At 54.8% G+C, this 14,590-nt stretch overlaps 5 protein-coding genes across 5 annotated transcripts; 2 read left to right on the forward strand and 3 right to left on the reverse strand.

The window, feature by feature from the left end:
- Positions 1-307: 307 nt before the first annotated feature.
- On the reverse strand, positions 308-1,984 carry UGA1 (4-aminobutyrate transaminase; the record flags this gene model as incomplete). The annotated part of the gene is made up of 2 exons (XM_064842781.1): positions 308-651; positions 724-1,984. The coding sequence occupies 2 exons, from the start codon at positions 1,982-1,984 to the stop codon at positions 308-310; spliced, it is 1,605 nt and encodes a 534-aa protein (XP_064689601.1).
- Positions 1,985-2,273: 289 nt separating this feature from the next.
- Positions 2,274-5,645, reverse strand: FAR11 (Factor arrest protein 11; the record flags this gene model as incomplete). The annotated part of the gene is made up of 1 exon (XM_064842782.1): positions 2,274-5,645. The coding sequence occupies one exon, from the start codon at positions 5,643-5,645 to the stop codon at positions 2,274-2,276; it is 3,372 nt and encodes a 1,123-aa protein (XP_064689602.1).
- Positions 5,646-6,236: 591 nt separating this feature from the next.
- On the reverse strand, positions 6,237-7,568 carry RAD23 (UV excision repair protein rad23; the record flags this gene model as incomplete). The annotated part of the gene is made up of 2 exons (XM_064842783.1): positions 6,237-6,362; positions 6,429-7,568. 2 exons carry the CDS (start codon positions 7,566-7,568, stop codon positions 6,237-6,239), a joined length of 1,266 nt encoding a protein of 421 aa, XP_064689603.1.
- Positions 7,569-7,828: 260 nt separating this feature from the next.
- Positions 7,829-9,014, forward strand: LTS14_010107 (uncharacterized protein; the record flags this gene model as incomplete). Its single annotated transcript, XM_064842784.1, has 2 exons — positions 7,829-8,106; positions 8,165-9,014. The coding sequence occupies 2 exons, from the start codon at positions 7,829-7,831 to the stop codon at positions 9,012-9,014; spliced, it is 1,128 nt and encodes a 375-aa protein (XP_064689604.1).
- A 1,119-nt stretch (positions 9,015-10,133) lies between these two features.
- LTS14_010108 (uncharacterized protein) lies at positions 10,134-13,511 on the forward strand (the record flags this gene model as incomplete). The annotated part of the gene is made up of 1 exon (XM_064842785.1): positions 10,134-13,511. The coding sequence occupies one exon, from the start codon at positions 10,134-10,136 to the stop codon at positions 13,509-13,511; it is 3,378 nt and encodes a 1,125-aa protein (XP_064689605.1).
- Between the last annotated feature and the right edge of the window lie 1,079 nt (positions 13,512-14,590).

Below are 14,590 nucleotides of genomic sequence, written 5' to 3' on the forward strand. Positions count from 1 at the left end.
ACATGAAGTACTGAGCTGAATATGCAAGCCTCACATTCTCGAGTGAAAACGAGAAGGCATATGCAGCAGAGAAGAAGAAGATCGACCAAGTATTTTGGCATCATTGCTTTATTCACGAATATTGACTGGGCCGTGAAGACATTCCGTCTTCAACTTACCGACTCCCCTTCCTTTGAACGCCATACTCCCGTTCCCAGCTCACTCCTTAAGCTACAGTTACCGAAGAAGCATAGCAAATACACACCTAATCACACCACCGAGACATCATCATAGTTTCGTCTACCACCGCTCCCCACACATCTACCGCCTACGAGCTAAACACCTTCTCCATCCCCTCCAAGAAAATATCCGCATGCTTCTTCTGGAAAATAAGCATGGGCCTCAACCTCACAGCCCGCTCACCGGAACCACCGATGTTAATCCCCACCCCTTTCGCCTTCTTCAACACTTCGTCTCGTCGTGGCGAATCCCACGCGATAAACGTTCCCTGTCCCTTCCCACGAAGATTCAACACTTCACCTGGGAAGCGCTGTGCAAGATTTTCAAGACCGGAGAAGAGGTAGGCGCCTGTTTCGGCAGTATTGCGCACCAGATCCAGCCGCTCGATTTCGTCGATGATGGCGCGGAAGAGGATGGCGCGGGCCGGGTCACCTGTAAATCATCACCGTTAGAACTGACATCGTCTTTGATGATTTGTGAAGGGAGGGAGTATGTCGGACTTACCCATCCAAGTATTAAACTGCCTGTATGGCTTATTAGGCCTCAACTCATCATTCCCAAAATAATATCCCGCCGTCTGCGCCTTCTTGGAGAAAGTGACCATATCGGGTGGATGCTGCAGATTCCAATGTTCATGCGCCCAGAATTTGCCCGTCGCTCCGACACCGGTTTGCACTTCGTCTACTATCATTAAGATGTTGTGCTTTTTCGTGATTTCCCTTAAACCCCTGAAGAAGGCCGGCGAGGCATGGTTGTCTCCGCCTTCGGATTGCACGGGTTCGATGACGATGCCGGCAACGGGATTATGATAGGTCGTCATTACGCGTTCTGCTTCATCCAGACACCTCTGCTCCTCCGCCTTATTCTCCTCGATATGCTGCTCCAACGGGTACTTCAGGGCCGGGAAGGGTGCCTGCGGCCAATCGAAAGCGGGTATATCGAGTTTATGGATCGGTTTCGAGCGGGTGGTACTCAGGGAGCCGAACAAGCGGCCGTGGAAACCGGTTGCGAAGGACATGATGGACATATGTGGTGAACCGGGCAGGGCGTTGTTCATGGAGGAGGACATTTCTTCCTCCGTAAAGGGGACGTCGGCACCACCGCGCTCTTGGCTGCGTTTCCACATGAAGGCTGCTTTGTACGCCAACTCGTTCGCATCAGAACCGGCTTGTGCAGTAAATACCTGATTCATTCCTGGTGGCGCCACGCGGAGGACACCCGTCTCCAGAATCTCGGCCCAGTCGTGCTGGGGAAAGTTGCCGAGGGCGGGTCGATTGATCATTGCCGAAGCCATGGCGGGGCTTGTTGAGGCCAGCAGGAGGGACGGGTTACTGTAGCCTACTGGGATGGAGGCGATCTGGGCGTAGACGTCGAGTAAGACGTTGCCGTCGAGATCGGCGATGTAGTTTCCAAGGGATTTGGTGTAGTTGGCCATCATGTTTAGACTGCGGGTGTCGAAGACCTTGTCTAAATGTGCGATGGCTTTCTTGGACTCCGGGCCGGGGATTGAAGTCCTGACAATTGGGCCGTATGGTTCATCTTGGAGGAGTGTTAGCTGCCATACGAAATGATGTGAGTGATAATTACCAGGAAAGAAAGGCTGATCAAACATCTCGGTAGGTGGCTGCTGCTGCATAGCTGCCGCCGCCGTGGCCTTCTTAGGCGTAGTAGCAGAGGCCATAGGCCGAATAGCCATTGGGCTCGCTCGCATAGTCGAGGCGCGAACGCCCGCTCGCATCGCTGTCCTCATGAAGGTCGCCATCATATGAATCACCTATGGCAGAAGGAACATGAAGGCCAGCGACAACATGGGATGAAAGGGAAGGTCGTTTTGAGCAACATATCGGCATATGGCTAGCACCGGCTTGCCCTGCATCCATATCTTGCTATCAGTCACGAAGCCCCACCAACCCCACAATGCAACACTTGGCAACGGCTATCTCTCCTGTAAACTAGACCTGATGGAGCATGTAGATGCGATGAGAAACAGAAGTGAATGAATGGACGGACAAATCAAGCCAACATGGCCACATTACAGAGTGTACATCGACCATCTAATACCCCTCAATAGGCCCTCCCCACCCCGCACCACCATCCTCCCTCATCCCCCCTTCCTCCTCCATCCCAAACTCCTCAGACCCCTCCTCCCCCTGCCTCCCCAATCCAAGAACTCCCATCCTTTCCAACTCCCTCTCAAACCACCCTCCCTCCCTCTCCTCCAACCCCTCCAACCCCGCCATCTCATCCCCGTTGCCAGCCCCATCAACCCCCATAGCCGCCGGGAAATTCCTAACATTCCACCAATGCGTCAGACTTCTCAACCCTTGCTCCAGTGGCAAGGCGTCCTCGACCGTGCCGTCCACGTCCCCTACACATGCTCCTCCCATTCCGCCTCCGCCGCCGCTGAGCCAGTCGTCGCGGAGTTCGGCTGGGACGGACAGCCAGACTGCCGTGATGATCTTCATATTCCCCTGTCGCCACTTGCGGCCGCAGAAGGGGACTTGAGTTTTGAAGAGTTTCAATGTATAGAGGCGGAGCGCATGAACGGGGATCTTGAGGGTCTTCTTCAGGTGATTGCTGCTTTTGTAGGAGACGAGGAGTAAGGCCCTATGCGTCTTCCTTCTTGTGACCTTCTGGAGGATGCGGAGGTGGTTGAGGGAGGTGAAGAGGTTGCGCCAGCTGTAGTTCCGCAAGGGCGAGGGTGGGAGGGGTGTGGTGGGATAACCCAGCTCGTCGACTTCGGGGGGATGTATCGGCGTTGTTCCATCTGCTTGTAGCATTCCCGCTGGGTCCTCGACCATCATATCGTCCGGGGAGAGAACAGCAGATGAAGGATCACTAGCCTGCTGATCCCTCTCCCTGTTTCGTCTTATAGGTGGCGGCGCAGCCTCATCTTCACTTTCCTCCCCTTCAACCACTTCCCCACCCTCCCCTGCCCCGAACTTACCTCCGTTGCCATCCTCATCACCGCTTCCAACCACCGCCTTCCGACCATTAATCCCACACCAACCAAAAAACTCCCTCTCCTCCCTCTCAAACCTAAAATGTACCGCCCGGCCAATCTCCTGCGTCTGCCACAACTTCAACACTAGGGGCACATAATTCGAATCCAGCAGTAATTGGGTGAGGTACTCGTATTGCAGCACATGGCACACCTTGAACCATTTCAATAAAAGTAATAGGGTTGCGCTAAGGGCTTTGGCGGCAATCTCCTGTGTGCGGAGTTTGTCCATTTCTTCCGCTGTGTTTTCGATGCCGTCACCGTTATGCATGCCATTCTCTGGTGGCTTCATGGATCCATTAGGTAAGCCATTCGTGGGATCGTTGAATTGGATCCCGGCTTGGAGACCATTCTGGCCGTTATTCTTCGTCACCAGATCCGTGACGCTTTGGAGGACGGCCTTGAGGAGCACGATCACTAGGCTTTGGAGGTGAGGGAGGGAGTCGCGGTAGTAGTCGCGCACGGCATCTAGTTTCTTCTGCTCGTCAGTCCGCCGCGCTGCTGGATCTGAGCCGAGGGGAGCCCCTTGCTCAGCCGTCTCCTCCGGTGCAGGTTTCGACAAGAGTTCAAACCCCTCCACATCCTCATCCGTCTCTTCATGATCCTTGTCCCCCATCCCCTTCCAACCCCTCTCAAACCTCATAAACTCCACCCTCGCCTCCCAAAGCTGCCGCATCCCCCTCGTCGCCCTCATCCTCTTCGCGAACAACTCCGCTGCTTCCAAAATACTACTCGGGACATCCGAGCCCTCCCATTTCCGGCCCACAAGCGCATCTTGCAGAGAAGTGCTTCCCTTGCCGCCTAACTCGCTACTGCTTTCGTCGAGTGGAGGGTATAGGAATGGAAACATCTGGTTAGTTTGGTAATTCTGTTTCTTCCCCGCTTTACCTGGTCCGGCTGGAGATGGTGGCGGTGAGGGAGCGGGCGTGGCGATGTGCACGGGTTGGTGCATTATTGATGGTGCGCCTACAGCCGGTGCGCCGCCAAAGGTGGAGTCGGTGCTGCTGTAGCTCGGTTGCCCGTGTTTCAGCGGTGGGAGAATACTGTTATTTTCCGGCTCAAGAGGAAAGGTTGGGAGTGGTGGTTGGTAGGCTGGGTATTTCGAGCTGATCTCTTGTCGGAAGAGGTGGTAGTCTAGGGGCGAGGCTGTAATCACCGGCTGACCTCTTTGGTCCTTTTCTTCTTCCTCTGAACTGCTGTTCTTGCGGAGAGAGGCCTTGACGTGCTCGACTTCTGCTATTCCGCCGAATGTCACGAGGATCGTCTTCCATGCCAGCAAGAGCATCTTCGTTAGCGGCACAGGAGCCACGTCGTCCCATCTCAACTTCGCCGTGATTTGTGTCAAGAAGTTGATGAGTTTTGGTTCCAAAGCAAGGATATCCTGCTTCAGCGCCTTCCCATCCACTCCTTCAGTCGTCCGAGCAATCTCAATAAAGAGGTACATCAACGTCAAACAACACCACAACTCCATACTCTCCTCCCCCCGCCTCGGCTGTGCCTCATTCCTCATACTCTGCTCTAATGGTGAAGCCGCAAAACTCTGATCGGAAAAGGTCTGCAGACAATCATACACCACTTTCAACCCACCGCAGTCGTGCATCAGCTTGACCATCTTCACGATCCATTGAAGCTGCATCCCACTAGCCTTATAATCATCCAACCTCCCACCCCCCTCATTCCCACCTGGAAACAACCCCTCCAAACCCATTCCTGCCTGTCGTCCGGCCGTCTCCTCCCAGCATCCAAGAGCGAGATAGACCATAATCATCAGACTAGTCGTGCTCATCCCTCGTGTGACCCCTAAACTCTCCATTTCCCTCTCCAGAAACGACCTCCTCGTCTCCTCCCCAACCTCAGTCCAATCACACCCTGCACCCACCTCATCAGCCCTCCAGACCTGATTGAATATGACCTTGCATTTCCGCAGCCGGAGCTCCTCTTCAGCACTATATGTGAACCATTCTTCCAGTTCCACGGGAAAGGACTGCGCATCCTGGTATGTGAAGTCGTAGACTTGGTCATGATCTAGTATCTCTTGCTTCGGCGGGGGTTGAATGTTGGGGAATGTGCTTCTGATCCTCTTCAGATCCGCCAAGGTGAGGCTGTCAGGCGGGTCCGAGGAGAAATCGGGAGATTCGAGGTACTGGGTCGGTGGTGCAGGGGGTGGTTGTTGGGGTGGTGGAGCGGAAGTTTCGCGTTTGAGGACCGGGCGGGAGGGGGCGGTGGGTCGTGTGCTGGAAGCTGCTGCTACCGGTTGGGTGATGGGAGAAGGGTTGGCGCTGTCGACCGGTGCTTCTGATTTTGTTTCCTCTATGGTAGACTTCTCCACCGGACTGCTGTCGTCATTCTCTTCCTGGTCAATGGGTCGTATCGTCGGACTCGACTCGCCCGCCGCCGGCAGGTCTGGGTTCTCGACTTCGTCCATGCTGTTGTATGCTCAATTCGTGGTTGGCGATTGTCCTTTTCAGCTCATATTCCCCCGAGAGCTCTGTAACTAGATAGGGATCGTGTGCATTTCATTTGGATATATCATGACTAGCTGTTGGATGATGCTACCGCACACGTCTTTCACACGCTTAGAATGGCAGGTACGACACCGCGCCTGAGGCACTCATGCATATGTGCACATCTACACGCCTTTGCACACCACATATCTATACTGATTTGCAAGGCATAAGTAGGCCTCCACCAAGAGATGCAATCAATCATGAGCGTCAGCCGGGAGTGGACAGGCAGTTTGATTTGAATTGCATCATGGTTTTGTTCTAATGGTAGCGCTATCTACTGCCAGCAACCATTCTGTAACGGGACGAGCCACCCATATTCTCGTAGTGATTGCTAGATCGCGAGGATCGCCGAGAGCATTTTCTTGGACGAATCAAAGTCGCCCAGAATCCACACAGCCTCCGCCCCCGAATGTTCATGCCCGCTATGCATCACCATTTACCCTAGTCTCGACATCGATGGTATTCGTCATTCGATCATGAACCCGATCACTCCTCATAATGCTTGTCCTTCAAGCAGCAGGTTCATCCGGCTCATCCGGCTGATCAAACAAGAAGTTCGCCGCCAACTCCTCATTCTTATCACAAGCGAAGTAAGCCTGGATAACCATATCCCTATCGAACCCCAGACGGCACAACTATGATATCACGTTAGCATATCCTCTCGGTCATTGCTCAATCCATTGAAGTTTTTGAAGACTCACCCTCTCAATCGCCTCCCTCTCCTCCTCCGTAACAGAAATCTGCTGCGCGCCCGGCGGCAATGCCACATCCTCATCCGCATCCTCAGCCAACAACTGCATGAACTGATCGGGATTCTGCGTGATCAGCTGCGCGAGCTGCGGGTTACCCGCCGCGACTTGTTGGAGGATGGGTTCGAGCATGGCGGGTTGTTGTTGCACGACTTGACGCAGTTGCTGGAATTGCGGGTTGTTGCGTAGGAAGTCGAGGGTGCCGGCGTTGTCGCCAGCGGCCCCTGCGCCTGCTCCTGCGCCTGCTCCTGCTGCTCCGAGGGCGGCGGCTAGACCTCCTGCACCGGCTCCTGCTCCTGCGCCGGCTCCTGCACCAGCTGTGGCACCTCGTGCTCCTCCGCTGCCGCCTCGGCCTGCTTGTGCTGCGGCTTCGAAAAGATTCACCGGCTCATCACCACCTGCAGTCGGCTGAGCACCTCCAGTCCCACCCGTCTGCGCTGCGGGAGCCTGTGCCGGCTGCCCCGAAGCAGGTCTAGGCGAAGTTGTCTGCGCTTGCCTAGCTCTCTGCTCTTGCTGCGCACTCTCGGGAATCCCGTTGAGCAAATACTCGACCGCACGATCCGGGTTAAAGAAAGCAGCACGCATCGCCCGATCGATCTGATCGCGTGGGAAACCCATGGCCTCCATATTCGCAATCGCCTCGGCGCCTTGAGAGCCCATTGCTAGGGCCGAGGGGTCGTTGAATGTGGCGGGGTTTGCGGCGGCCTCGGCGGCAGGAGCTGGAGATGGTGTGGCGGGGGGATTGTTACCAGCGACACCACTTGGCGGTGCGGCGGCAGGTGCGGCGGGCACTAATGGGGTTGAAGCTGCGGCGGGAGCGGGTGTGGATGGTGGTTCGGCGACGGCAGCAGCGGGTTTGGGAGCTGCTTTGGGCTTGGAGGTCATGCAGACTATGAAGCCCTTCTCTTCGATCTTGTAGGACTCGATGGTATTGTCATCCTGCAGGATTTTGCCGGAGTAGATGAGCTTCTGTGTTGACGGCTCCCAGCCCTTGTCCTCGCTGATTTTCTTCTTCAGTGCGCCAATCGTCTCGCTGGGCTCGGCGTCGATTGTAAACTTTTGCTGCTTGAGGTCCTTGAAGGTGAGCTTCATGGTGGGCGGACGGTGGTGGGGTGGTGTAGGTGTGAGCAGTCCGAGTGTGTTGTCCAGTGGAGTGCGAAGCTTTTATCTTGTTGTTGTGATCGAGCCTGTTGCAAGATTCGTGTTTGATCGTGTAAGTGAAAGTCGTGTGGTTAATTGCCCGTCAAGGCAACTAGTGGTCACGTAGTGTGGCGTGTGGCGCACGGTCCCTGCATAAAACCTAGTGGGGCAGCAAGTGACTTCCTTTCTCCCCATCATCTACATTCACTTACATGCCACGTATCTCGCCTTCGCTCATCAGGCAAGCTTCTCATATCGACCAACGACTTGTGAGATTGCTACCAATATGCAGAGATCTGCCTTCAGCACGCAATGAGTTGAGATGGCTTGCCGAGCATGCCGCTACAAAGCCAGGCAATGAGCATGGAAAGCGACTTCTCGAGTACTACATCCGCAGGAGAGCACGAGGGGAGCCTCTACAGTATATACTGGGGACAGAGTACTTTGGAGATCTTGAGATGAAATGTCGTCCTGGCGTCCTCATACCACGGTTTGTAGCCACCATTCTTTCATCCCTTCTTCCTTAGTCTGATTCTTGTCTTTCGTAGTCCAGAGACCGCTGCTTCGGTATCTCATCTTGCAAGTCTTCTGCTGGCACGTCAGCTTCCTCCAAGACTGCGCGTGCTCGATCTCTGCACTGGCACAGGATGTATCCCACTACTGTTGGACCACGAGCTTCGAAAACGTTTTCGTGATAGTACTACCTCTGCCGAGATTGTGGCAGTCGATATATCGCCTAAAGCTCTCGCTCTGGCCAAGGAGAATTTGGCCGCCCAGCCTGGTGCCGCGGATTTTATCACTTTCCATCCGGCCGATGTCCTATGGGATTCTGATACGAACGAAAATCTGAACGAACCGCCATCGTTGAAAGAAGCACTACATGCCCGTCATGGCCATGGCCCGATGCGAAACTACGATATTCTAATCTCCAACCCCCCATACATCTCACCAAAAGCCTTCCGCACAACCACAGCCCGCTCAGTCCGGCATTACGAGCCGAAGCTTGCTCTCGTCGCTCCAGACCAGCGTACTCCACGGTCCTATGACGGAGTGACATCGGATGAAGATGACGCAATCGGCGACCTTTTCTACCCAGCCATTCTGCGTCATGCTCAGGATCTAGATGTCAAAATTATGCTTCTTGAGGTAGGGGACCTCGCTCAGGCTTTGCGAGTGGCTGGTATGATTGTGCGTCAGGGTATCTGGGATCATGTCGAGATGTGGAGGGATGAGCCGGGCTATCCCGTGATCGAGAGTGTCTTAGTTGACGGCGTTGTCATTACTGTGCGAGGAAGGGGCAGTGGGAGGTCTGTGTTTGCTTTTCGGGGCGAAGGACGTTGGTGGTTGGACTCGGACATATCCAACGAATGGGCAAGTACACCCGTCTCCAAAGCATAGCATGACAGAATTGCACGGCAGACAATTGACATGTCGACGTTCTGGGCGACGGAAGAAGGATACCTACATAGAAACCGGAACTTTGAGTTGAAGCTGAGCAATATCTGTACAGACAACGCTCTTGCACAATTACTTCTTGTAGATAAATTCTCTATTTCACGCAGCATCAAGTGAACCACTATTCTGCATCGTGTCGCCATGTGTCACACGATCATCTCGTCCTCATCGAAGTCGAACAGAGCTTGCAGCGTGTCCCCCAGTTCTTTGCCTACGCCGCAAGGTCTGTACTATGCATACCAAGTCACCCAACTCAACGACAAGAGACCTCTTGAGTACTACAGGATACTGCTGAATCCTTTTGTTCGCATACGTCAAGAGTAGTGCTCAAGGAGAGTAGTTGTCAAAAAAGACACTAGTGCTTGGCGGCCGGAGTCCGGCTCCTCTGATTGGCTGCAAGAATCCTGCCTTCGGTCGAGAGTACATATTCCCTCTGTACAATCCACAACAGCGATACAACCACGCTTTGCGTGTCGGTATCGTTGCAAGTTCGGGGCTCGTTTCTTGGTTGTCTTATGCTTCACGATTTGTTCAATCTTGCAGCTTCGTCACACCTGGCAAACACGCCAAACCACTCAGTAGTTGCGGCCACCCATCTTCACACGGGGCTCATTTCGAGCGACTCGGACAACGACCTGTCGCTCGACAGCGACGACAACGAACTGATTTATCGGACAGTCAAACTCGCAGGTACATTCACACATGTTTTTTGACAATGCAAACTATCGCGCGACACCTTTTTTCCGTCGTCCATGTGGCGTACGCAGGTGCGCTGATGGCGACCTCCGCTGCGTCCTTCATTTGCCGGAAAAAGCCAGCAACCAGATGGACATCACTTCACGGACACACAGTAGCATCACATTGTTGGCAGAAACGATGACAGCAACGATGAGTAGCAATTCCAACACGTCAGCAGCTTTTGCTGTCGAGTTGTGAGCTTCTTGCGCGAGTTGTCCTCATTTTTGCCGCATTTGTTGCTCCTTGCTACATAACGATCATCAGCCCGCGCACGAACATCTGCAACCGATCAAACGCTGACAGAACGATTTTCCAGGCCTCAAGATGTCTGTCACCAGCGTCGAGAGACGCAGACATGGCGTCAAAGGCATGAAGCTTCCTGGTCGTCCAGGCCGCTTCGATCCCTCGGAACCACTTCACATGACCACACGCAGAAAGGCACGGCATCCGACTGTCGACCCGACACCATCGATCAATGGCTCTGTCGAGGGAGGTAGTAGCCCTCGTGCCTCGCTTGATGGGACACGACCAGCAACATCTTGTAGTCAAACCAGCCAGGTCTCGCCAAGCACGAATCAACTTGTCGCCACGGACCAGTCAGGCATGACGCCGAGTCCTCAATCCAAGGATGAAGGTCATACATTGCAGGACGCTGCCGACGATGCCATGCCTCATTCGTCATCATCAGCTCATGATCCACTTGCAAATATGCGCAAGCGCAAGCGCGAGACACCCTCGCCGCCGACCACACCGATCGTCAAGTCCTTCACCCCGAGCACGCCAAACACGCGAGAGCGCGATGCAGACGACTTTCCTGCCATGGAGGTGAATATCATGCAAGATCTTGAAGACCAGCTAGCTGCTGAGACTGCAATGTCTGATGAGGAGTCCGAGTTCGAAGACGCACGTGACGATGAGATTGCTGTCAACCAACCTTCTATCGATGTCACGCCTGCGATCTCACGGCAACCGTCACCGGGTTCCAGCATGACGGATGGGCTCGAGATCTCACCCCAAAAGCTTGACACTGATAATGTTGACGTCGACATGCCTGATGCATCGACAGACCTACTGGCAGATGCCGCGGAAGTGGACGATGGAGAGGACCTTGACGAGACTCTCCCGCTCCCTTCTGGCAGTCAACCCACAAAGAAGATAGGCGGTAGACGCAGACGGGCGATTCATCCCATCAGGAAGGTAGAGCTATCGCTGAGACGCCAACTTGAGGTCAAGAAGGCCTTCAGGACTATGGCACGAGAGGGCAAGACACTACTGGCAGAACTTTCGCAACGTACACTGGACGATCTTACTACGAATCCAAATGCTCATACAGAAGCTGCAGAATATGAAGGCGTGCAAGCTAAGCTCGACATGGCATTGCAGCAGCGCAAGAAGGAAATTCAAACGCAGCACAAGCTCAATCTGGAGATGATGAGATCTCGCCTTGCAGCTGAACAGGAAGTGCGGAGGCAGTCTTGCCTCAACACAGTGCGCACCGCTCAAGACGAGACAATCATTCGGCTGCAGTACGACTTTCTCGCTATCACACGAGCTGCTCAACCACGCGAACAGCAAGTCCGTGAGGCCACAGCCGATGAAGACGATATCATCCCAAGACCGAAGCATAGTGGCTACCGGTTCCGAAGGGGTGAAGCTCTCGATCCCGTCTACGACTCCCGTAGTCGGCTTGCCATGGAGACGGAGTCGTCGATTGATGATTTGGAGTGTCGACTTACCATGCGTAAGATGCTCGCAGCGCTGTCTGAGGAGGATCGACCTGACATGCAGCTTTCATTTGCTATTAAGGATAGCACAACCGCGGCCGCCACTGTCGCTCGGTCAGAAGAGGTGGCCAGCACCAAATTCCTCGCTGCTGCTGCGAACGAGGCCGAGCGAGCCGCAGCGATCGAAGCGGAACGACTCGCGCGCATACAACCAATCCGCAATGAAGATGCAGTCGGTCTGCAAGTGCTCAGCGATCTATGCACGAGACCATCAATCAAGATCCCGCTGCCTGGATTCCCATCCAACCCACAAACCGTACAGGCTTTGTTGCAGCAATCACCTGCCATGCGACCAATCTCCCCGCCACTACATCCACCGATTGCCGTTGAGATGTCTCCACGAGCGAAGCAGATTTTCAAGGAGCGCTACGAAGGCACTATGGGACCTCCTCGTACGCCACGACAGGTGGATGCCACTTTTGGCTCGCCCTTTGGTGCCAGTCGTTCTGAGCGTCCGGTGCCTTCTCCCACTATGCAAGACCGCCCGCCAACCGGCCTGCCACAATCTGCACTCCGACGAGCTTCACGCGATGAGGAGACACGCATCGATCAGTCTCCAATGCATGGTCCTTCCGATACACGCAGCTACCACGAGTCGCCCAGTCCGGAAGCATTTCGACATCGTGTGTTGCTGCAGTCACCAACTCAAGCACGTCCTGGATATGACCACATTCATGCGATCACTGGTGTGCCGGATCGACGGGCTAAGAGCCTCGACGAGCCACCAGTCTTTGGGTATGCTGGTCGTCCACTACTACAAATTGAGCAGGCTTCACGGGTCCATGGCCCAGCAATTGAGCAGTTCAGACCACTTGACAATCACAGGCCTCAAGAAGCTCCATGGTCACGGTCCCACGGACGTGTGCCTTCTCTTGACAGACCACTGAGCCCTCGCACCGCTGAGAATCGTGGAGCTGCTTTGGGTATGACTACGAACTTCTGCTTCCCAATGCAGAGGGAGTCGAATGGTCCAGGGCATTCAAGACACTCCTCCGTTAGCATCAAGGGTGAGCTGCGCTCCGAGGGTAGCGAAGCAGTTGATCGCTTCCCTCTCAACCCAGGCAGGACGCCGCATGATGAGAACGGTGGCCCAAGGCTGCATACTCGCAAGACAACCAAAGTCGAGCGCTTGGGACAATCGAGACGCAAGCACGCAAGGCAGAAGAAAGACGAGAGGCTTAGCAAGATGGCTATCAATACTGGAGCTGGAGCTGCTACGAGCCCGCCGGACTCCAAACAAGGGATTCTCACGCCTGGTCCTGCTGAAGGTCAGCCGCCACGGCTATGGGACGTGCCGCAGCCACCACACAGGCTGTCAGCCTCTTCTGGCTCGCATCCTCTACCACCAGCACACACCATGCCACCACCACCCGACATGCGGCCATACAACGGAATGCCACTCTCGGCAGGCCTAACACCTCCCCACCAAGCTCCCGACCTCGCCCCCTACCACCACAACAGCTTCTCCGCTCCTCATCCCCCAAATCAGAACTGGCACACCATCCCCCGAAGCCCCCTCTGCGCAGTCCCACACCCACAAGCACAACCCGGCCCTCCAGGCGTAGACCGCTACCAAGGCCACCACGGCTTCGTGGCCCCACCTCCACCACCGCTTCCCAATCCCTTCACCCACCACAACCACCCTTCACCCCTCACGCCCCACCCACAAGGCTACGGCGGCCCTCAATTCGGCGGTCCGGCCTTAGCCCCCGCGTCCGCAGATCCGAGGTTTGGATATCCCGGTTTTCGACCTGGACCGCCGGGTCATCTTCCCGCATTTGCGCAGCAAAGGGGTCAGGTAGAGAGTAGTGGTGGTAGTAACGGTGGGAGGAAGAGGACGTTCAGTGATACCGGGGTTAGTAGGAGTTCGCAGTGGAAATCTTATGTTGGGCCGCCGGGGAGTCGGGAGACTCGTTAGGGCGGTGGGGCGGAGTTGTTGGATTTGCGAAAGGGGGTTGCTTGACGATTGGGAGATTGGGCATGGAGGATGTCGGGGCACGATGGAGGATCTGTGGGGTCATTGTTCTGGAGGATGCGAATGCGATTTCATGGAGATGGCGAAAGTGCGCTGTGGGTGTGTGAGAGAAGCGTGCGGCGGATATTCTTGGATGAGAGGGGGGGGGGGGGGGGGAGGTGAGCAATTCTTCGGGTCATTTCATTGCGACTGTATCACTATCGATGCTGTAATGTAGTGTAGCTGGATGATGATGTCTGGAATGCTCTCTACAGACCGATCCCACATCTCTGTCCTTCTCATGTCGATGATTACGGCCACTCGCACCTCTCACCTTGGCGGCCGTTGAGCTGTCATGTAGCGGCGCAGGCATCGGCTTGTGAGAGTTCCGTCTTGCTCGTGGTTAAGGTTGGGGCTGATGAGCCTCATTTGCCAAGAGTTGCATGACTCGATGGTTGCGGGAGCTATGAATAAGAGTCCTCATGGATGAAGTGGCGATCTTGATGGCACAGTTGATTGCATCAATAAGCAGCCGTCCTGTTGTTCTGCTCCACTCTCTCATACTGGACTATCGAAACCCGCTTCCCTCATGTAACCATGTTCATTCCTCAAATAACCGTTGGAGGAGATACTAGCGCCGGCTACGTCCACCCAAGCAGATCCCGTTGAAAGGCTTGATCGCCCTACTGTACAGTATACGCAATTTCGGCTGCACAACTCCCGGAATTGACAACATCGGGGGGGGCCACATTGGAGAGTTGAGCCTCACTACTCCCTCGATCTCTCCCCTGCTGGTTGAGTCTTTCTACACACACACGTCTGGTTGTTGGCGACGAGACTTACACTCCTTCAACGGGTTTCTTCACAATAGCGACGGCAGCTTCACTCTTTTAGCTGTTCGGACGCTTATACAATCTTTTTTTCATTCTGGACGTTTTCTGAGGGAGGCGGCGCAAGGAGATTTTCTCTTGATGTGAGTGGTCCTCCCGGATTCGCTGTGTCGCGTTTCATGTATGCGCAAAGAGGAGTGGAGTCGAGTGCAG

The sequence above is a fragment of the Recurvomyces mirabilis genome (genome assembly GCF_035927965.1).
Source record: "Recurvomyces mirabilis strain CCFEE 5264 chromosome Unknown scaffold_37, whole genome shotgun sequence".
In the NCBI taxonomy this organism is placed as follows: Eukaryota; Fungi; Ascomycota; class Dothideomycetes; order Mycosphaerellales; family Teratosphaeriaceae; genus Recurvomyces; species Recurvomyces mirabilis.